Source organism: Oncorhynchus keta, chromosome 20 (assembly GCF_023373465.1).
Source record: "Oncorhynchus keta strain PuntledgeMale-10-30-2019 chromosome 20, Oket_V2, whole genome shotgun sequence".
NCBI lineage: Eukaryota > Metazoa > Chordata > Actinopteri > Salmoniformes > Salmonidae > Oncorhynchus > Oncorhynchus keta.
This window is the reverse complement of record NC_068440.1, coordinates 30,079,725-30,102,301: the sequence shown is the minus strand read 5'-3', so window position 1 is coordinate 30,102,301 and position 22,577 is coordinate 30,079,725. Positions and strand designations below refer to the sequence as shown.

The 22,577-nt window shown below is 44.9% G+C and overlaps 1 protein-coding gene across 6 annotated transcripts in view; it reads left to right on the top strand.

The window, feature by feature from the left end:
- The window catches only part of ppp1r9a (protein phosphatase 1, regulatory subunit 9A), a 113,387-nt gene that overhangs the window by 39,500 nt on the left and 51,310 nt on the right, over positions 1-22,577 (top strand). For 4 of the 6 annotated variants that reach the window (XM_052472600.1, XM_052472603.1, XM_052472601.1 and 1 more), the window contains exons 3-6: positions 2,189-2,321; positions 6,553-6,673; positions 14,191-14,310; positions 22,368-22,503. In XM_052472600.1, the coding sequence (XP_052328560.1) occupies positions 2,189-2,321; positions 6,553-6,673; positions 14,191-14,310; positions 22,368-22,503 (510 nt within the window). The remainder of the gene's footprint in view (positions 1-2,188; positions 2,322-6,552; positions 6,674-14,190; positions 14,311-22,367; positions 22,504-22,577) is intronic. The other 2 variants (XM_052472604.1, XM_052472602.1) reach the window with 1 other exon arrangement.

The following is a 22,577-nucleotide window of genomic DNA, read 5'->3' as shown; positions in this document are numbered from 1 at the left end:
GTGTGCGTGCGTCACCCATTGTGTGTTCGTCATCCAGGTGTGTGTTCGTCACCCAGGTGTGTGTTCGTCACTCAGGTGTGCGTGCGTCACCCATTGTGTGTTCGTCACCCAGGTGTGTGTTCGTCACCCAGGTGTGTGTTCGTCACCCAGGTGTGCGTTCGTCACTCAGGTGTGCGTGCGTCACCCATTGTGTGTTCGTCATCCAGGTGTGTGTTCGTCATCCAGGTGTGTGTTCGTCACCCAGGTGTGCGTTCGTCACTCAGGTGTGCGTGCGTCACCCATTGTGTGTTCGTCACCCAGGTGTGTGTTCGTCACCCAGGTGTACGTTCGTCACCCAGTTGTGTGTTCGTCACCCAGGTGTGTGTAAGTCACCCAGTTGTGTGTTCATCATCCAGGTGTGTGTTCGTCACCCAGGTGTGTGTTTGTCACTCAGGTGTGCGTTCGTCACCCAGGTGTGCGTGCGTCACCGAGTTGTGCATTCGTCTCCCATTGTGCGTTCGTCACCCAGGTGTGTGTTCGTCACCCAGCTGTGCGTTCGTCACTCAGGTGTGCCCACGCTCAGAGAAAGGGCCACAACTCGCCCTCTGTTCTCCTATGTCTCTAAGGACCTAATTTTTCCTTCAGTGTGATGATGTGGTAATGAAGATGGGGAGCAACAGTAATTATCATAATAATATAATTAAGCATAGCCCCTTTACCCCTACCTACATGTACAAATTATGTTGACTAACCTGTACCCCTGCACATTGACTCGGTACTGGTACCCTCTGTATATAGCCTTGTTATTGTTATGTCATTTTCTTGTGTTACTTTTTTACTTTATTTGATTTTTTTACTTTAGTTTATGTAGTAAATGTTTTCTTAACTCTATTTCTTAAATTGCATTGTTGGTTAAGGGCTTGTAAGTAAGCATTGTATTCGGAGCATGTGACAAATACAATTTAGGCCCAAGGGGGTGTGTCATATGGCCAGTATACCACAGCTAAGGCCTGATCTTAGTGCCTGGACACCGCCCCTACACGGAACCCAAACCGGCTGTGCGAGTGCGCCATCGTGCATACATGTATTTTGTCCCCCTACACCAAACGTGATCACGACACGCAGGTAAAAATATCAAAACAAACTCTGAACCAATGGCATTAATTTGGGGACAGGTTGAAAAGCATTAAACATGTATGGCAATTTAGCTAGTTAGCTTGCACTTGCTAGCTAATTTGTCCTATTCAGCTAGCTTGCTGTTGCTAGCTAATTTGTCCTGGGATATAAACATTGAGTTGTTATTTGAAATGCACAAGCTCCTCTACCCCGCCAATTAATCCACACATAAAACGGCCAACCGAATCGTTTCTAGTCATCTCTCCTCCTTCCAGGCTTTTTCATCTTTGAACTTATATAGTGATTGGCATCTAAACTTTCATAGTATTACCAAGACTACCGGCAAAACATTTCATCTTTCAATCACCCACGTGGGTATAACCAATGAGGAGATGGCACGTGGGTACCTGCTTCTATAAACCAATGAGGAGATGGGAGAGGCAGGACTTTCAGCGTGAGAAATAGAAAGGAGTTCTATTTTAGCCTGTGGTATCGCAGACGCTCGTTGGCGCGCGAGAGCAGTGTGGGTGCAATAATTGAATAAAATGGATTTCAAAATGTATTTTGCGATGCTCAAGCACGCGACGTGTCCGGTCTGGTCAGCAAGTTAGCCGTGGTATATTGGCCGTATACTATAAACCTTGTTATAAACCTGTTACCAACGTAATTAGATCAGTAAAATAATTTATGGGGTCACCCCCGTGGTATACGGTCCGATATACCACGGCTTTCAGCCAATCAGCATTCAGGGCTGAAACCACCCGGTTTATAATAATATATACGCCATTTAAAGTATAAACCACTGTAGTAGCCTACTGTATGTTGTCTGCTCTTAAACTCACTGTGTCAACAGACCAGTATGCTGTACATATCCACCAAAGGTATTCACTGGCCGTGGTGAGAATATCATCTGTATTACTTGAAAAACACATTTCAAACACTTGTAGAACCTCTCATCTAAAGGCATGATCCTGCACAATATACTTAGGCTCATACTACTGTAATTGACAAAACGTAATTCCCCAAAAATAGCTTGGGTAAGTAGTGAGCTCAGTGTGGTAACTAACCAGGGTGTGTGTTTGTGTGTCTCCAGGTGTTCAACACCTACTGTAACGAGGACTATGACAGGAGGAATGAGGAGGTGGACCCGGTGGCCTCGTCAGCAGAGTACGAACTGGAGAAGAGGGTGGAGAAACTGGAGCTGTTCCCTGTAGAGCTGGAGAAAGGTAGGAAGACCTGGGGACGATCCCAAATAGACCCATAAAACCATATCCTATATAACCATACCCCATATGCACTATCCTGTCACTCCCTACCCCATATGCACTATCTCTTCACTCCCTACCCCATATGCACTATCTCTTCACTCCCTACCCCATATGCATTATCTCTTCACTCCCAAACCCATCTGCATTATCTCTTCACTCCCTACCCCATATGCACTATCTCTTCACTCCCTACCCCATCTGCATTATCCCTTCACTCCATACCCCATATGCATTATCTCTTCACTCCCTACCCCATATGCATTATATATATATATATATATATATATATCTCTTCACTCCCAACCCCATCTGCATTATCTCTTCACTCCCTACCCCATATGCACTATCTCTTCACTCCCTACCCCATCTGCATTATCCCTTCACTCCATACCCCATATGCATTATCTCTTCACTCCCTACCCCATATGCATTATCCCTTCACTCCATACCCCATATGCATTATCTCTTCACTCCCTACCCCATATGCACTATCCTGTCGCTCCCGACCCCATATCCACTATCCCTTCACTCCCTACCCCATATAACCATATCCTATATAACCCTACCCCATATACACTATCCTGTCACTCCCTACCCCATATGCACTCTCTTCACTCCCTACCCCATATGCACTCTCTTCACTCTCTACCCCATATGCACTATCCTGTCACTCCCTACCCCATATGCATTATCTCTTCACTCTCTACCCCATATGCACTATCCAGTCACTCCCTACCCCATATGCACTATCCTGTCACTCCCTACCCCATATGCATTATCTCTTCACTCTCTACCCCATATACACTATCCTGTCACTCCCTACCCCATATGCACTATCCTGTCACTCCCTACCCCATATGCACTCTCTTCACTCTCTACCCCATATGCACTATCTCTTCACTCCCTACCCCATATGCACTATCCCTTCACTCCCTACCCCATATGCACTATCCTGTCACTCCCTACCCCATATGCACTATCTTCACTCTCTACCCCATATGCACTATCCCTTCACTCCCTACCCCATATGTACTATCCTGTCACTCTCTACCCCATATGCACTATCCTGTCACTCCCTACCCCATATGCACTATCCTGTCACTCTCTACCCCATATGCACTATCTCTTCACTCCCTACCCCATATGCACTATCCCTTCACTCCCTACCCCATATGCACTATCCTGTCACTCCCTACCCCATATGCACTATCCTGTCACTCCCTACCCCATATGCACTCTCTTCACTCTCTACCCCATATGCACTATCCCTTCACTCCCTACCCCATATGCACTATCCTGTCACTCCCTACCCCATATGCACTCTCTTCACTCTCTACCCCATATGCACTCTCTTCACTCTCTACCCCATATGCACTATCCCTTCACTCCCTACCCCATATGTACTATCCTGTCACTCCCTACCCCATATGCACTATCCAGTCACTCCCCACAGTCGTTCCTCCTTTAAAAGTTGTGAGCTTACACCGTGGGACTTAGAGGTAATTTGTGGTTGAGTACGGTACCCTGCGTCACCACTTCAACTGCTCCAGACCAGCGCAAGGGGGAGTTAGAGGACTTATTATGCTTTTGGGTCCTACTGTGTCTCTAACTGACAATGAGTGGGTGACATACACCTAAATAGAAACTGATAATTGTGCACGACTTCAGTATTACTTACTAAAACTGTTGTTACACTAAGGTTTGTATTATTTGTTTTATTTGTATTATTTAATTTTGTTAGGATTATTTTGTTCTTACTGTAGTACTGTAGGCCACTCCCGACCGATCACGTTGTACAGCGCCCGAGTGGTGCAACGGTCTACGACTCTGTGTTGCTATAGATGCCTGTTCAATATCTTTACCATCCTCGACTAGGAGACAATTTTCGGTTTCTCTCACTTCAAAAACAGAAATAAATAATTCTAAATAACAAACTGGCTTTATTTACAAATTAGTAACAATGTCTCACCCCATCTTAAAGAATGGCGTGTTTTTGCCCTCTTTACGTTATTTGAAAACTAAATAATCTATAAAATATTGTTATTTTTTAAACAAAGCGATTATTATTATTATTATTCATTTAGAATGATATAAAACCCTGTTGGATATTCTCACAGATATATTATTAACCCTGTTATTAGCAGGACAATATATATTGGTCATATTGTTCATGGCTCCTGAGTGGTGCACAATGGGATTGCTTTGCAGTTCTCCAGCTGAAAGCGTGTGAGGTTCAAGACATGAGGGCAGGGAGTACGGGATGGGCCGCAGAGCCGCGCACAGACAACCGCCTGAGCCCATGGGGAAGGGAGGAGGAGGAAGGGGGAGGAGGGGGTGGACCCCCACTTTAAGGGGCATTGCACTAATATTGACAAGGGAAACGTTCCCGCTGTTCTGTTCTTAGTGCCAGTCTGCACGTTCAAACTAAAACAATGTACCTAATAATGGCATCTTTATGCTTTCGTTAATAAAAATATGGTAAAACGACTCTTTCAAAATGCCGATGTTTATTTAGTTATGGATCCATAATTACTATGGGAATAAACATCACTGAATTACTGAAATATCCTCCAATCCTCTATATGTAATTATTGGAGACACGTCATATTTTTCGATATACTGTAGGTCTACCTTAGGCGCAATGAGTCTCACTAGTGTTGAAAGTGGTGTAGGTCTTATTTATTTAAAGAGCATATTGAAGTTAGAAGCAATAGCCGACAACTATTTTAACACAATTTCGCACTTCTCTGAGATAAGCATGGCGACTGGTCTTAATAAATCAATGAGATTTTTATTTTCACTTAATCTCCGTTTGGGTATTGGTTAGACTAGAATTAGAAAATTAGGGTGTAGAAATGTTATGATCTTAGTGTAACATGTATTTACCTAGGCAAGCCAGTTAAGAACAAATTCTTATTTACAAGGACAGCCTACTCCTTCCTCCCCGTGCCCACATTCTCAAGTTCAGCCATGATTGAAGGCTATCAAATGCTTCTCAAAGATGGTGGTCAATCTAGCACGAACTAGCATTAATGGTACCAGTGGTTCACACTTAAATAACGTGCCATAGGATTCTGCGGCACCAAACTGCAAGGGTTAGGTTAGGGATATCTAGTGTCTGCAGGGTTAGGGTTAGCTAGTGTCTGCAGAGTTAGGGTTAGGGTTAGCTAGTGTCTGCAGAGTTAGGGTTAGGGTTAGCTAGTGTCTGCAGGTTTAGGGTTAGCTAGTGTCTACAGGGTTAGGGTTAGCTAGTGTCAGCAGGGTTAGGGTTAGCTAGTGTCTGCAGGGTTAGGGTTAGCTAGTGTCTGCAGGGTTAGGGTTAGCTAGTGTCTACAGGGTTAGGGTTAGGGTTAGCTAGTGTCTGCAGGGTTAGGGTTAGCTAGTGTCTGCAGGGTTAGGGTTAGGTAGTGTCTACAGGGTTAGGGTTAGGGTTAGCTAGTGTCTGCAGGGTTAGGGTTAGCTAGTGTCAACAGGGTTAGGGTTAGCTAGTGTCTGCAGGGTTAGGGTTAGCTAGTGTCAACAGGGTTAGGGTTAGCTAGTGTCTGCAGGGTTAGGGTTAGCTAGTGTCTGCAGGGTTAGGGTTAGGGTTAGCTAGTGTCTGCAGGGTTAGGGTTAGCTAGTGTCTGCAGGGTTAGGGTTAGCTAGTGTCTGCAGGGTTAGGGTTAGCTAGTGTCTGCAGGGTTAGGGTTATCTAGTGTCTGCAGGGTTAGGGTTAGCTTGTGTCTGCAGGGTTAGGGTTAGCTAGTGTCTGCAGGGTTAGGGTTAGGGTTAGCTTGTGTCTGCAGGGTTAGGGTTAGCTAGTGTCTGCAGGGTTAGGGTTAGCTAGTGTCTGCAGGGTTAGGATTATGGTTATCTAGTGTCTGCAGGGTTAGGGTTAGGGTTAGCTCGTGTCTGCAGGATTAGGGTTAGGGTTAGGGTTAGCTAGTGTCTGCAGGATTAGGACTAGCTAGTGTCTGCAGACAGCTAGTTGTTCTCTGCGGCTTCCTTGCGATGGGTAACAATGCTTCGAGGGTGGCTGTTGTCGATGTGTGCAGAGGGTCCCTGGTTCGAGCCCAGGTAGGGGCGAGGAGAGGGACGGAAGCTATACTTTTACATATGCATGCAAGCACGCAAACACACGGCATGCCCTCCCCCCCACAAACACACACAGACACTTGTCATTGTATAACTCCTGTCTCCTTTCTGCCAGATGATGATGGCCTTGGTATCAGCATCATAGGGATGGGAGTGGGTGCTGACGCCGGTCTGGAGAAACTGGGAATCTTTGTCAAGACTGTCATTGAGGGCGGGGCGGCTGAGAGAGATGACAGGTAAGAGCTTTCTGCTTCCTGAGTAGGTGCCAACTCAATCCATACACACAAGTGCACACTATGCGTTCTGACATTGCTCATCCATATATTTATATATTCTTAACTCCATTCCTTTACTTAGATTTGTATGTGTTGGGTATATGTTTTGAAATTGTCAGATATTACTTGTTAGATGTTACTTCGCTGTTTGAGCTAGAAACACACGCATTTCGCTACACGTGCGTGCAATAAAAAACACACACACACACACACACACACACACACACACACACACACACACACACACACACACACACACACACACACACACACACACACACACACACACACACACACACACACACACACACAACCAGGGAGCGAGATCCCCTGAATCCTATCTGCATTATCTAACACTGAGCCTCCCAGTCCCAGTCCCAGTCCCACCTCAGCATCCCTGCCTGAAATCAAATTCAAATCAAACATAGTAAACTACTTTTGAAATGTTATTTACATGAATCCTACATACACATGACCAATGTTTTTCAAAATAGCTTGTCAGTTGTTAATGTTATTTGCCACATACACATGAGTTAATGCGAGTGTAGCGAAATGCTTGTGCTTCTAGTTCCGACAATGCAGTAATAACCAACAAGTAATCTAGCTAACAATTCCAAAACGACTATCTTATAGACACAAGTGTAAGGGGATAAGAATATGTACATAAAGATATATGAGTGAGTGATGGTACAGAGCGGCATAGGCAAGATACAGTAGATGGTATTGAGTGCAGTATATACATATGAGATGAGTATGTAAACAAAGTGGCATAGTTAAAGTGGCTAGTGATACATGTATTACATAAAGATGCAGTAGATGATATAGAGTACAGTATATACAGTACATATACATATGAGATGAATAATGTAGGTTATGTAAACATTATATTAGGTAGCATTGTTTAAAGTGGCTAGTGATATATTTTACATCATTTCCCATCAATTCCCATTATTAAAGTGGCTGGAGTTGAGTCAGTATGTTGGCAGCAGCCACTCAATGTTAGTGGTGGCTGTTTAACAGTCTGATGGCCTTGAGATAGAAGCTGTGTTTCAGTCTCTCGGTCCCCGCTTTGATGCACCTGTACTGACCTCGCCTTCTGGATGATAGCGGGGTGAACAGGCAGTGGCTCGGGTGGTTGTTGTCCTTGATGATCTTTATGGCCTTCCTGTGACATCGGGTGGTGTAGGTGTCCTGGAGGGCAGGTAGTTTTCCCCCGGTGAGGCGTTGTGCAGACCTCACTACCCTCTGGAGAGCCTTACGGTTTTGGGCGGAGCAGTTGCCGTACCAGGCGGTGATACAGCCCGCCAGGATGCTCTCGATTGTGCATCTGTAGAAGTTTGTGAGTGCTTTTGGTGACAAGCCAAATTTCTTCAGCCTCCTGAGGTTGAAGAGGCGCTGCTGCGCCTTCTTCACGATGCTGTCTGTGTGGGTGGACCAATTCAGTTTGTCTGTGATGTGTACGCCGAGGAACTTAAAACTTACTACCCTCTCCACTACTGTTCTATCAATGTGGATAGGGGGGTGTTCCCTCTGCTGTTTCCTGAAGTCCACAATCATCTCCTTAGTTTTGTTGACGTTGAGTGTGAGGTTATTTTCCTGACACCACACTCCGAGGGCCCTCACCTCCTCCCTGTAGGCCGTCTCGTCGTTTTTGGTAATCAAGCCTACCACTGTTGTGTCGTCTGCAAACTTGATGATTGAGTTGGAGGCGTGCGTGGCCACCTCCATGTCAATGTTGTCCGTTAAACCCTATATCTCCTCCACGGCTCTTGATAGGAAGCCAGGGTTGTGATGTCTGTGGTTTTCCTGCATTTTGGGCCACTTTAAAAACAATGTCGTGGGTGAAAATGTATTGTAAGTTACCTTGTGTTATTATGCAATTATTAATGTCCATGTTTCGTTCATTAAATTGGAAGTTATCAAAGCTCTATCGCAATTGCCGACCAGTTGTTAAAACACGTTAGATTGACTGTAAAATTCAGTCAGATCAATAAAATAAAAATGAAGAGACACTGGCTGTTGTTGACAAGCATATTCAGTTCATATACATATTATTAATATTTAATTACGATCTCATCCTCAGTAGCCTATTCCAGCATGCTATTGGAAAATACAAGCATTTCTTACCTTGAAATCACCAAGTTATTCATGTTGAATAAATGAGTCTGTTAATTTGATCTAAGCAAGCTGCTAAATTATTCAGTTTACATCTTGCCTACATCTTGTCTAGGCTACTGTAGATTATCCTGAAATTATATGTTGGCCTATCAGGGGCTGTAGGCTACCTGCATCTATCTAAGCAAACCCTGTCAAAATGTAATTACAATTCTAAACCCAGATGTTAGTCTGTAGCCTATTGAAATGACAAGTCAATCTCACAAATGGACCATTTGACTGTTTGTAGTCTTAACATCTGGTTTGTGGTATATGGCCAATATACCACGGCTAACGGCTGTATTCAGGAAATCGGCGTTGCGTTATGATTAGGAACAGCCCTTAGACATTGTATATTGGCCAAACAGGGAAAGGGAAGGGGGGCACCTAGTCAATTGTACAACTGAATATGTTCAACTGAAATGTTTCTTCCACATTTAACCCAACCCCTCTGAATCAGAGAGGTGCGGGAGGCTGCCTTAATCGACATCCACGTCATCGGCGCCCCGGGGAACAGTGGGTTAACTGCCTTGCTCAGGGGCTGAATGACTGATTTTTACCTTGTCAGCTCAGGATTCGATCCAGCAACCTTTCATATACCATGCCCTCTCGTGCCTTATTGATTAATCATTGCAGTCAGGTGAGTTTAATCGACGTCCATTGATGGAAAATGATCTGGCAAGTTTAATAATAATATTTTCTCTTGCAACAGAATTAGTTTATTACGTCATGTCATAGTTGGCAATAATTATTATTTTGATGAAAACCGAATTTTGATTCTAACTTCGTTACTTCGATATTCCTTCTTAATTGGCTCCATAATATTACGGAAAAAGGGTTTATTTTATAAATGTCTTTCAAAGTCTTTCAAGATATGGTCACCCTCTGGTTTGTATTGTCATTGGATCAACTTAGTCCTTTTTGAACAGACTAAAGATTTATCTATTTGACAATAGAAATAAAGTATTTCCTGATTTAACACAGCAAATCTACTGTGGCAATTTACCCAACACTATGATTGGAAACTAATGTTGGTGCAGCCTACTGTTATTTATTTGTTTCTTATTTATGTTATCCATAAGTGTCTGGTATGGTCATTTCTTATTTAAAAAGGAGGGTAAAATATCCCTGGACTGTCCATATTTGAAATTTGTAACCAAATGATCGGAGGGATTGAGTTATTTGTGCCAGAAGGGAGTAGGCCGGAATCAAACCAACGCTGACCCGGATGGCTTTATATGTGTGTGTTGAAGACAGCGGTCCCAACTGCTAGATCACCAAAGGCCACGATTGAACTCAATTTTGACAGTTCATTCATAACCATAGGATACACTCAACACTGTATGTCGTAGCCTAGTGGATACCAATATATCTATCTTGTGTCATTAAGCTAAATAAAACGACGGTTGTTAATGTGTAGGGCTGCATTTCAGATCTTTGTTGCAGTAATAGGACCTAGGCTTAGCGTTTGAGCGAGCTAGAGAGAATATTATTTTGATAGAATGCCTGATCCCAATGACACGACAGCCCCCGCATGGAAAGAGAATGGCTTATTTTCAAGAATCATTTGAATTTCCTGATGCAACAGGAAAAATCTCCGCAACAAAAGAGTGATCAAGTTAAGATCCGACATCCGTTTTTTAGTCCCAAATGTATTCTCTACAAAGTGCACTACTTTTGACCAGAGGCCTATGGGCCCTGGCCAAAAGTAGTGCACTAAATAGGGAAGTGAATAGGGTGCCATTGGAGACACAGACACTTGGATAACCTTGTGTCCTCTGTTGACCAAAGTTGCGTTGGCTCACAATCCCTGGGCGCTAGCAGGCAGCGCTAGCTACACATCCTGTCAGGTCCTAGCTAACGCCATGATTTGAATAGGGTTAGGTAATAGTGCTGCTCCACTATTGTAATGGAGAGTGGTTGCCTCAAGACAGTCTTGCTCTGTATTCAGTCATTTACTTCCTGGTCTATGCTGACCATATCTCGCTATGTATTTCTATGTATTTCTCATGCCTGCTTCCTGTGTGTTCTCTTCAACATCATCAGTTTGATAATCGGCAATTGCATAATTTCTGAACACAGTTTCAAAACCAGATTATGAAATCCCCTGACTTAGATTACATATTTTCTATGCAACCATTACTATTCTAATCACTCTGCATAGTGCCACACCAGTGCATAGTTTACTACTGCACAGTGGATCCTTAAGGTGTTTTCATAACTGTGGGGAGCGATAGAGAGAGAGAGGATAACGGTGAGGAACTATAGAGAGAGAGGATAACTGGGGAACTATAGAGAGAGAGGATAACTGGGGAACTATAGAGAGAGAGGATAACTGGGGAACTATAGAGAGAGAGGATAACTGGGGAGCTATAGAGAGAGAGGATAACTGGGGAACGATAGAGAGAGAGGATAACTGGGGAACTATAGAGAGAGAGGATAACTGGGGAACTATAGAGAGAGAGGATAACTGGGGAACTATAGAGAGAGAGGATAACTGTGAGGAACGATAGAGAGAGAGGATAAGTGTGGGGAACTATAGAGAGAGAGGATAACTGGGGAACTATAGAGAGAGAGGATAACTGGGGAGCTATAGATAGAGAGGATAACTGGGGAACTATAGACTGGGGAACTAGATAAGAACTATAGAGAGAGGGATAACTGTGAGGAACTGAGAGGAACTAACTGGGGAACTATGAGAGAGAGGATAACTGGGGAACGATAGAGAGAGAGGATAACTGGGGAACGATAGAGAGGGAGGATAACTGGGGAACTATAGAGAGAGAGGATAACTGGGGAACGATAGAGAGAGAGGATAACTGGGGAACTATAGAGAGAGAGGATAACAGTGAGGAACGATAGAGAGAGAGGATAAGTGTGGGGAACTATAGAGAGAGAGGATAACTGGGGAACGATAGAGAGAGAGAATAACTGGGGAGCTATAGATAGAGAGGATAACTGGGGAACGATAGAGGGAGAGGATAAGTGTGGGGAACTATAGAGAGAGAGGATAACTGGGAAACTATAGAGAGAGAGGATAACTGGGGAACGATAGAGAGAGAGGATAACTGGGGAACGATAGAGAGAGAGGATAACTGGGGAACTATAGAGAGAGAGGATAACTGGGGAACGATAGAGAGAGAGGATAACTGGGGAACTATAGAGAGAGAGGATAACTGGGGAACGATAGAGAGAGAGGATAACTGTGGGGAACTATAAAGAGAGAGGATAACTGGGGAACGATAGAGAGAGAGGATAACTGGGGAACTATAGAGAGAGAGGATAACTGGGGAACTATAGAGAGAGAGGATAACTGGGGAACTATAGAGAGAGAGGATAACTGGGGAACTATAGAGAGAGGGATAACTGGGGAACTATAGAGAGAGGATAACTGGGGAACTATAGAGAGAACTATAGGATAACTGGGGAACTATAGAGAGAGAGGATAACTGGGGAACTATAGAGAGAGAGGATAACTGGGGAACTTTAGAGAGAGAGGATAACTGGGGAACTATAGAGAGAGAGGATAACTGGGGAACGATAGAGAGAGAGGATAACTGGGGAACTATAGAGAGAGAGGATAACTGGGGAACTATAGAGAGGATAACTGGGGAACGAGAGAGAGGATAACTGGGGAACGATAGAGAGAGGATAACTGGGGAACTATAGAGAGAGAGGATAACTGGGGAACTATAGAGAGAGGGATAACTGGGGAACTATAGAGAGAGAGGATAACTGGGGAACGATAGAGAGAGGATAACTGGGGAACTATAGAGAGAGGATAATAAACTGAGGGATTACTATAGAGAGAGAGGATAACTGGGGAACTATAGAGAGAGAGGATAACTGGGGAACTTTAGAGAGAGGATAACTGGGGAACGATAGAGAGAGGATAACTGGGGAACTATAGAGAGAGGATAACTGGGGAACTATATAGAGAGGATAACTGGGGAACGATAGAGAGAGAGGATAACTGGGGAACTATAGAGAGAGAGGATAACTGGGGAACTATATAGAGAGAGGATAACTGGGGAACTATAGAGAGAGAGGATAACTGGGAAACTATAGAGAGAGAGGATAACTGGGGAACGATAGAGAGAGAGGATAACTGGGGAACTATAGAGAGAGAGGATAACTGGGGAACGATAGAGAGAGAGGATAACTGGGGAACTATAGAGAGAGAGGATAACTGGGGAACGATAGAGAGAGAGGATAACTGGGGAACTATAGAGAGAGAGGATAACTGGGGAACTATATAGAGAGAGGATAACTGGGGAACTATAGAGAGAGAGGATAACTGGGGAACTATATAGAGAGAGGATAACTGGGGAACTATAGAGAGAGAGGATAACTGGGGAACTATAGAGAGAGAGGATAACTGGGGAACGATAGAGAGAGAGGATAACTGGGGAACTATAGAGAGAGAGGATAACTGGGGAACTATAGAGAGAGAGGATAACTGGGGAACTATAGAGAGAGAGGATAACTGGGGAACTATAGAGAGAGAGGATAACTGGGGAACGATAGAGAGAGAGGATAACTGGGGAACGATAGAGAGAGAGGATAACTGGGGAACTATAGAGAGAGAGGATAACTGGGGAACTATAGAGAGAGAGGATAACTGGGGAACTATAGAGAGAGAGGATAACTGGGGAACTATATAGAGAGAGGATAACTGGGGAACTATAGAGAGAGAGGATAACTGGGGAACTATATAGAGAGAGGATAACTGGGGAACTATATAGAGAGAGGATAACTGGGGAACTATAGAGAGAGAGGATAACTGGGGAACGATAGAGAGAGAGGATAACTGGGGAACGATAGAGAGAGAGGATAACTGGGGAACTATATAGAGAGGATAACTGGGGAACTATAGAGAGAGGGATAACTGGGGAAGGATAGAGAGAGAGGATAACTGTGGGGAACTAAAGAGAGAGGATAACTGTGGGGAACTATAGAGAGAGAGGATAACTGGGGAACGATAGAGAGAGAGGATAACTGGGGAACGATAGAGAGAGAGGATAACTGGGGAACTATAGAGAGAGAGGATAACTGTGGTGAACTATAGAGAGAGAGGATAACTGTGGGGAACGATAGAGAGAGAGGATAACTGGGGAACGATAGAGAGAGAGGATAACTGGGGAACGATAGAGACAGAGGATAACTGTGAGGAATGATAAAGAAATATATTTGACCAGATTTTAGCCTATGCCAACACTACAGACGTGTAGGCTGCAGCATTACCTCTAGACCAGCCAGGCCACTGCCCAGTAGCCTGTATGGGACCTGTATGTAACCTGTGTGTGACCTTTATGTGACCTCAGTGTGTTGTTTCGTAGGATCAAAGTGAACGACCAGATTGTGGAGGTGGACGGCACCAGTCTGGTGGGAGTGACCCAGAGCTTTGCTGCCTCCGTCCTGAGGAACACACAGGGAGTGGTCAGGTAATACCAACAGTCATATTCATAATAAAATATATTTGATTTCTTTATCCAGATGAGTCCAAGGTACCACAAAGTGGCATAAACCACAGCAGTCATGGTCATGAGAGAACAAGGACAGAGCCCCGCCTACTCTGGGGTCTACCTCTATACCTCTCTCTACCTCTCTCTACCTCTCTACCTCTCTCAAACACTCTCTACCTTTCTACCTCTCTCTACCTCTCTACTTCTCTCTACCTCTCTACCTCTCTCTACCTCTCTCTTTACCTCTCTACCTCTCTCTACCTCTCTCTACCTCTCTACCTCTCTACCTCTCTCTACCTCTCTACTTCTCTCTACCTCTCTACCTCTCTCTACCTCTCTCTATCCCTCTCTACCTCTCTCTACCTCTCTCTCTACCTCTCTACCTCTACCTTTCCAATACTCTCTACCTCTCTACTTCTCTCTACCTCTCTACCTCTCTCTACCTCTCTCAAACACTCTCTACCTCTCTCTACCTCTCTACCTCTCAAACACTCTCTACCTCTCTAATACTCTCTACCTCTCCAATACTCTCTACCTCTCTAATACTTTCTACCTCTCTCTACCTCTCTAATACTCTCTACCTCTCTCTACCTCGCTCTAGCTCTCTACCTCTACCTCTCTCTATCTCTCTAATACTCTCTACCTCTCTAATGCTCTCTGGGGTCCACTCACCAACTAAGAATTCACTAAATGGGACACACATCAAATTGAGACTCACGCATACAGAATTCTGCAAAAACACCTTCTGTGTACAACGTAAAACACCAAATAATGCTTGCAGAGCAGAATTAGGACGATTCCCGCTAATGATGAAAATCCAGAAAATATCTATTAAATTCTACAACCAACTAAAAAGAAGCGATTCTCCATAACAAAGCCCTCACCTATAGAGAGGTGAACAACAAAGGGCTGCAGTGGACTGACTGTTAACTGTGATCTGATAGGGGTGTCAGTGGACTGACTGTTAACTGTGATCTGATAGGGGTGTCAGTGGACTGACTGTTAACTGTGATCTGATAGGGGTGCAGTGGGCTGACTGTTAACTGTGATCTGATAGGGGTGACTGTTAACTGTGATCTGATAGGGGACTGCTGTTAGTGGGCTGACTGTGTTAACTGTGATCTGATAGGGCTGACTGTTAACTGTGATCTGATGGGCTGGACTGACTGTAACTGTGATCTGTTAACTGTGAGGGCTGGGGTGTCACTGTGGGCTGACTGTGTAACTGTGATCTGATAGGGGTGGACTGACTGTTAGTGGGCTGACTGACTGTAACTGTGATCTGATAGGGGCAGTGGGCTGACTGTTAACTGTGATCTGATAGGGCTGCAGTGGGCTGACTGTTAACTGTGATCTGATAGGGCTGCAGTGGGCTGACTGTTAACTGTGATCTGATAGGGGTGCAGTGGGCTGACTGTTAACTGTGATCTGATAGGGGTGACTGTTAACTGTGATCTGATAGGGCTGCAGTGGGCTGACTGTTAACTGTGATCTGATAGGGCTGCAGTGGGCTGACTGTTAACTGTGATCTGATAGGGCTGCAGTGGGCTGACTGTTAACTGTGATCTGATAGGGCTGCAGTGGGCTGACTGTTAACTGTGATCTGATAGGGCTGCAGTGGGCTGACTGTTAACTGTGATCTGATAGGGCTGCAGTGGGCTGACTGTTAACTGTGATCTGATAGGGCTGCAGTGGGCTGACTGTTAACTGTGATCTGATAGGGCTGCAGTGGGCTGACTGTTAACTGTGATCTGATAGGGCTGCAGTGGGCTGACTGAACGTTCTGAGAGACTCTGGGTTGAGGTTGGTGATAAAGAAGTCTACCGTACTGCAGCCAGCACACAGGAGGACATGTTTCTCTAACCAGATGTCAAATGCTCCTGTTTTCAACCTATTTAATAGAGTGGCTTCGGTCTGATCTATACCAAATGATCATACCCCCTGAGTCCCTTTCCTGAGTCCCTTTCCTGAGTCCCTTTCCTGTTTTACAACTGGTAGTTTGGTGGATGGGACTACCAGCTCTCTGTAACCTAGAGGCCAACCAGTGGGCATAAGCCTGATCCGGGGGCCTATATAGGATGTGGCCAGGGTTGGTTTGGGGTTGGGGGTGGAGGCGTGGCTGATGATGCTGTGGTCTGAGTGTATGTCCTCTGGGGGGGGAGTCTCGCGGGTCTGGGGTCTGGGCAAGGTGCTCATCGCTCTGTTGCTGCTGTGTGAGGTGCAGGGACTGCGGTTGAGAGCGATGTCTTTCAAGGTCCTGGCAAAGTTGAGGTCCGTGGTCTTGTTGGGGTGTACCTGGTCATAGAGGCTGTCCAAATCCAGGGTGGGGTGATGGGCCAGGGAAACAATGGGTTTTGAGTGAGACACAGTCATGGGAAATGCTTGCATTCACGTCTCTCTCTCTCTCCCTCTCTCTCTCTTTCACTCACTACCTCCCACTCTTTCTATTGCTGTCTCTCTCTCTCGCTCTCTCTGGTCTGTTAGTTAAAACTGCTTTGTTAGAGGAGCATAACTCAGTGTACAGCTACAGTAGTCTGTCGTATAGTCGTTCTTTCTGCACATAAATCATTATGCATGTGTCCACTTTACTGTGATTCTCTTACAGAACCTTTTCTCTTTAGCTCTGAGCTCACTGAGAAAGTGCTGTTTACATTATGTTGTGCCTTATTAGAGGGAAGGGGGCCATTTTGTCTCCAAACTTAACCCAACGTACTGTATGTTTTCAAACTGCAGACCACCAAAACTGCTACACAAACACAGAACATAGCCTGCATGTGAAAAACGTTTTGCCGGACCCCCATTCATGCTACATTAGCATAATGTAAATAGAGTGTAAATATGTCTCATTGTGAAAGAGTAGTGGACAGCAGGCCTCCGCTCCACAGAGCAGAACACTCTTCTCCCAAACAATAGAGGAGCACAGCATGGAAGAGAAGAGCTTTATGAATAACCCCCTCCCAGCATGCATCAGTTAGGCAGGCAGTTAGCCCAAGTCGGCTAGGCGAACTCAAAAGACCTTCGCTTGAAAAATTAGGGGAAAAAACGGCAATAGTGCTGTTTGGCCATTCTGATACGCCGTAGCCAGTATACACTTCCTCAAAATAGTCAGAATTCATCTAAGATTTTTCTAACTAACTTTGGTGCATTATTTCTCAATGAAAAAACGTGCATGAAAACAAGTCGTCTCTCATTGAATGACAACAACGACTTTATTGAAGAATCCCTACAGTTGACCTTCGGCTCCCAAACTTTGACTGGCATCAAGAAAGAAATGTGTGTGCCCGAACTGCCGGAACAACCTTACCGAAGTCCAAAACGAAGAAAAACATCACGAAATGGCGTTATAATATATGCACAAACTCTTACGAACTGTTTTGTCTGAGAAGCATGTGGACGCGTTTAGATCTCTCTCTCTCTTTCAGTCCTCTATGTCTCTCCCTCTCTCTTTCAGTCCTCTCTCTCTCTCTCTCTTTCAGTCCTCTCTCTCTCTTTCAGTCCTCTCTCTCTCTCTCTTTCAGTCCTCTCTCTCCCTCTCTCTTTCAGTCCTCTCTCTCCCTCTGTCTTCCAGTCCTCTCTCCCTCTCTCTTTCAGTCCTCTCACTCTCCCTCTCTCTTTCAGTCCTCTCTCTGCCTCTCTCTTTCAGTCCTCTCTCTCCCTCTGTCTTCCAGTCCTCTCTCCCTCTCTCTTTCAGTCCTCTCACTCTCCCTCTCTCTTTCTTTCAGTCCTCTCTCTGCCTCTCTCTTTCAGTCCTCTCTCTCTCCCTCTTTCAGTCCTCTCTCTCTCTCTCTTTCAGTCCTCTCTCTCCCTCTCTTTCAGTCCTCTCTCTCTCTCTCTTTCAGTCCTCTCTCTCTCTCTTTCAGTCCTCTCTCTCCCTCTCTCTTTCAGTCCTCTCTCTCCCTCTGTCTTCCAGTCCTCTCTCCCTCTCTCTTTCAGTCCTCTCACTCTCCCTCTCTCTTTCAGTCCTCTCTCTCCCTCTCTCTTTCAGTCCTCTCCCTCCCTCTCTTGCTATTTTTGTCCTCTCTTATATAGTGTTTTTTCCCTCTCTCCCCCTCTGTTGGTTTACTCTCCTCTGAATTATTATTATTATATAACTCTGTCATCCATCACACATTTTCTTTCTTTCTCTCTTCTCACTTCTTTTCTTCTGATCTGTTCTCTCCTCTTCTCTCCTCTCTATCTCTCCTTTTTCATTCACTCTCTTCGTCCTCCTGTCCAGTAAATCTCTCTCCCTCTCTCTCTCCTCCCTGGGTTTGATCGCCCTGTGTCCCAGATTTGCCATTTCAACTCAATTTAACCCTGACTTACGACATCATCCAGGTCTCTGGAACCAGATGAGTAAGATGTCACTGATCTCCACATGAAACTATAATCACATTATGGTAAAAAAAGAAGAAAGATGTATATTAATGAGCCAGATATTAAAAGACAGCACAATATGAAACTAACATCCCACAATGGTTGACAGAGGGCATATCCTTTGTGTGAGGAAGTGAAGTGCGGACATCCCTCAAATCCCTAAACATGTGCGTCCCACATGGCACCCTATTCCCTATGTAGTGCACTACTTTTGACCAGAGCCCTATGGGCCCTCGTCAAAAGCTTTCAGAAGGGAATAGTGTGCCTCTTCTTTCAAGCCTCCCGCGTCTGTCAACATAGCAGCTCCTAATGGACTAGACATGTTCTCTGCATTATGGCTGTTGTTCCCAGAGCAGTAGGAAGCAGGGTGGAACCCCCCTGCATGTTGCTTTTCCGGGAATGCAGAAACTGTTTCCAGGTCAGCTGCTAGATGGAGAGATGGCCGTGATTCCTCTCTGTTGTTGCTTCAGATGTAGCTCAACGTTAGCCCTCTGGACTGTGGAGCGTTTAGCACTGAAGCTCTGTAATCAGTGTGCCCACTCCGGATGATTGGAGACTCAAATATGCTCTCCCGCTGAGAGGGAGGGAGAAACCAGAGAAAGATGTGTTTTTGCCTCCTGTATGCTGGGTGGTAGAGAGGGAACATGGGGAGAGGTGACCTGGCATTCACAAATCTATTACTGAATGACTTAAAGACCATCCCAAACACTGGATTTGGGTTTTGGAGATTTGAGTCACAGTTAGCAAGATACTGCCAGAATAAATATATACCTTCAATGTTGTTATAAACTGGACAAAGTGGATTAATTAAAAGGTGAATGTTCCTAATAATAGTAGTAGTGGAAATGGGATTACCACTAACAGCAACTACAACAACAATATTCATGAGAATGCCTGTGACGACCAGTCTCTATAGCCAGACTGTGCTCACTGAGTCTGTACCTAGTCAGTGTTTTCCTCAGTTTTCTATCAGTCACAGTGGTCAGATAGTCTGCCACCATGTACTGTCTGTTTAGAGACAAAAAGCATTGAAGTTGACGTACATTTTTTTGTGGTGTCTTTCCAATAGATGATTTATTTTAATTTTGCTTTGTGATAATGTGGTCATATTTTCTGTTGTGCTTCAGATGAGGCTCTATGGAGTTGGTTTGGACTGTGATCGTTTAGCACAGAACTCTGTAATCAGGGACTCTTCTCTTGTTTCATCTCTTGACATTGTAGGGCTGTGTGATGATATGTTTCAGGGTTGCTTATTTGTTCTATTCTAATAAGGGGGGCTATTGGCCCAATTCTGCTCTACATGAGTTATTTGGAGGTTTTCTTTGCACTTCAAAAACTCTGCATGCAGTATTTTGATTGGATGTTTGTCCCATTTGGTAAATTCATTATTAGAGAGGGGACCCCATACTTCGCTGCCATTTTGTGCCAGATTCTAATTGGAATTTCCATTTTAATGTTGCTTCTAATGACATATAATGCTCTTCTTGCTTTGTCTCTTAGCTTGTTCACAGCCATGTGAAAGCCACCTGTGTTGCTGATATTTAGTTCTAGATATGTGTAGTTTTTGGTGTGTTCTAATAGAACTGTGTCCAAATAGAATTAATGTTTGTGATCCTGATTTCCGGACCTTTTTTTGCATATTCTATTCAGCTTTTTTTAGGTTATCAGTCAGAACCTGTGCAGATGATCTAGGTGCTGCAGTAGCTCCTTAGTGGGAGACCACAACACCAGGTCATCTGCGTACAGCAGACACTTGATTTCAGTATTGTGTAAGGTGAGACCAGGTGCTGCAGATTCTTCTAATGTTTTTGCCAATTCATTAATGTAGATGTTAAACAGTGTTGAACTTGAGCAGCCCTGTTTCACACCACGTCCCTGAGCGAAGAAGTCTGTTTACTTGTTGCCAATTTTAACCACACATTTGTTTTTAGTGTACTTTGATTTGATAACTCTCTCTCTCACCAGTGGATGGCATGGCAGTCCTAGGCTTTGTAGGGTATGGTAGTGTAGGGTGGGGTATGGTAGAGTATGGTAGGGTATGGTTGGGTGGGGTAGGGTATGGTATGGTAGAGGATGGTAGGGTATGGTAGGGTGGGGGTATGGTGGGGTGGGGTAGGGTATGGTAGAGTATGGTAGGGTGGGGTACGGTAGAGGATGGTAGGGTATGGTAGTGTAGGGTGGGATATGGTAGAGTATTGTAGGGTAGGATATGGTAGAGTATTGTATGGTAGGGTAGGATATGGTATGGCAGGGTTGGGTGGGGTATGGTAGAGTAGGGTATGGTATGGTAGGGTATGGTAGAGTGGGGTGGGGTATGGTAGAGTATGGTGGGGTATGGTAGAGTATGGTGGGGTGGGGTGGGGTAGGGTAGGGTATGGTAGAGTATGGTAGAGTTTGGTAGGGTATGGTAGAAGTGGGGTGGGGTATGGTAGAGTAGGGTATGGTATGGTAGGGTATGGTAGAGTGGGGTGGGGTATGGTAGAGTGGGGTGGGGTATGGTAGAGTATGGTGGGGTGGGGTGGGGTAGGGTAGGGTATGGTAGAGTATGGTAGAGTTTGGTAGGGTATGGTAGAAGTGGGGTGGGGTATGGTAGAGTAGGGTATGGTAGAGTATGGTAGGGTGGGGTAGGGTATGGTATGGTAGAGTATGGTAGGGTATGGTATGGTAGGATAATGTATGGTAGTATATGGTAGGGTGGGGTATGGTATGGTAGAGTGGGGTATGGTAGAGTATGGTAGGGTGGGGTAGGGTAGGGTAGGGTATGGTAGAGTATGGTATGGTAGGGTATGGTATGGTAGAGTATGGTATGGTGGGGTGGGGTATGGTAGAGTATGGTATGGTATTGTATGGTAGGGTATTGTATGGTAGAGTATGGTATGGTAGAGTATGGTAGGGTGGGGTATGGTAGAGTATGGTAGGGTGGGGTATGGTAGAGTATGGTAGGGTATGGTCGGGTTGGGGTTTGATAGGGTGGGGTATTAGTAGGGTAGGGTTTGGTAGGGTGTTTACTCCATGTGTAACTCTGTGTTGTCTGTTCACACTGCTATGCTTTATCTTGGCCAGGTCGCAGTTGCAAATGAGAACTTGTTCTCAACTAGCCTACCTGGTTAAATAAAGGTGAAATAAAAAAAATAAAAAAAGGGTAGGGTAGGGTATGGTCGGGTTGGGGTTTGATAGGGTGGGGTAGGGTGTGAGAGAATGGCTGGTACAGCTGTAACCCTGAGCCTGTGCCAGTGCCTGACGTGCACATTCCACCCTGGAGGGCTGCATGACATTTGTCACGTCACTGTGTTACTGATGAAAGCCACCTTCCCCCTCCTCGCCTCCACTCCTCTATAATCAGATCCTGCCGTTAAGTCCCTGCCAATCGCACAGACTGCCTGTTACAGCCTCAAACAACACACAAACAAATAAACAGCTTCAAATTAGGACAGAGAAAGTTCAGTCGTGTTTAGTTAAGCTGATAAATGAATGAGAAAAAGTCAATGGAAGAGGTGTATTGAAGTGAAGCTCTCATTCCTCAGTAAACCAACATGCACAGTGTTTCAGTGTATTTTTAAAGTCAGCACTTCTGTGACACGCAATAGCAGTTATTTTTCCAATCTATTGTCCAATGATTCTTCATTATGTGAATGCTTAATGTATGCTCTTGCTGATTGGCTGTTGCTGTCCGTTTCCAGGTTTGTGATTGGTCGAGAGCGTCCGGGCCAGGTGAGCGAGGTGGCTACTCTGATCCAACAGACTCTGGAGCAGGAGAGGAGACAGAGAGAGATGCTGGAGCAGCAGTATGCCCAGTATGCCCAGTACGACGATGAGGTGGGTAGCCTACTGCCCCACTGTCTCACGCTGCTACTGATACACCTGTTAGTGTGGCCCATCAAATCCTATAC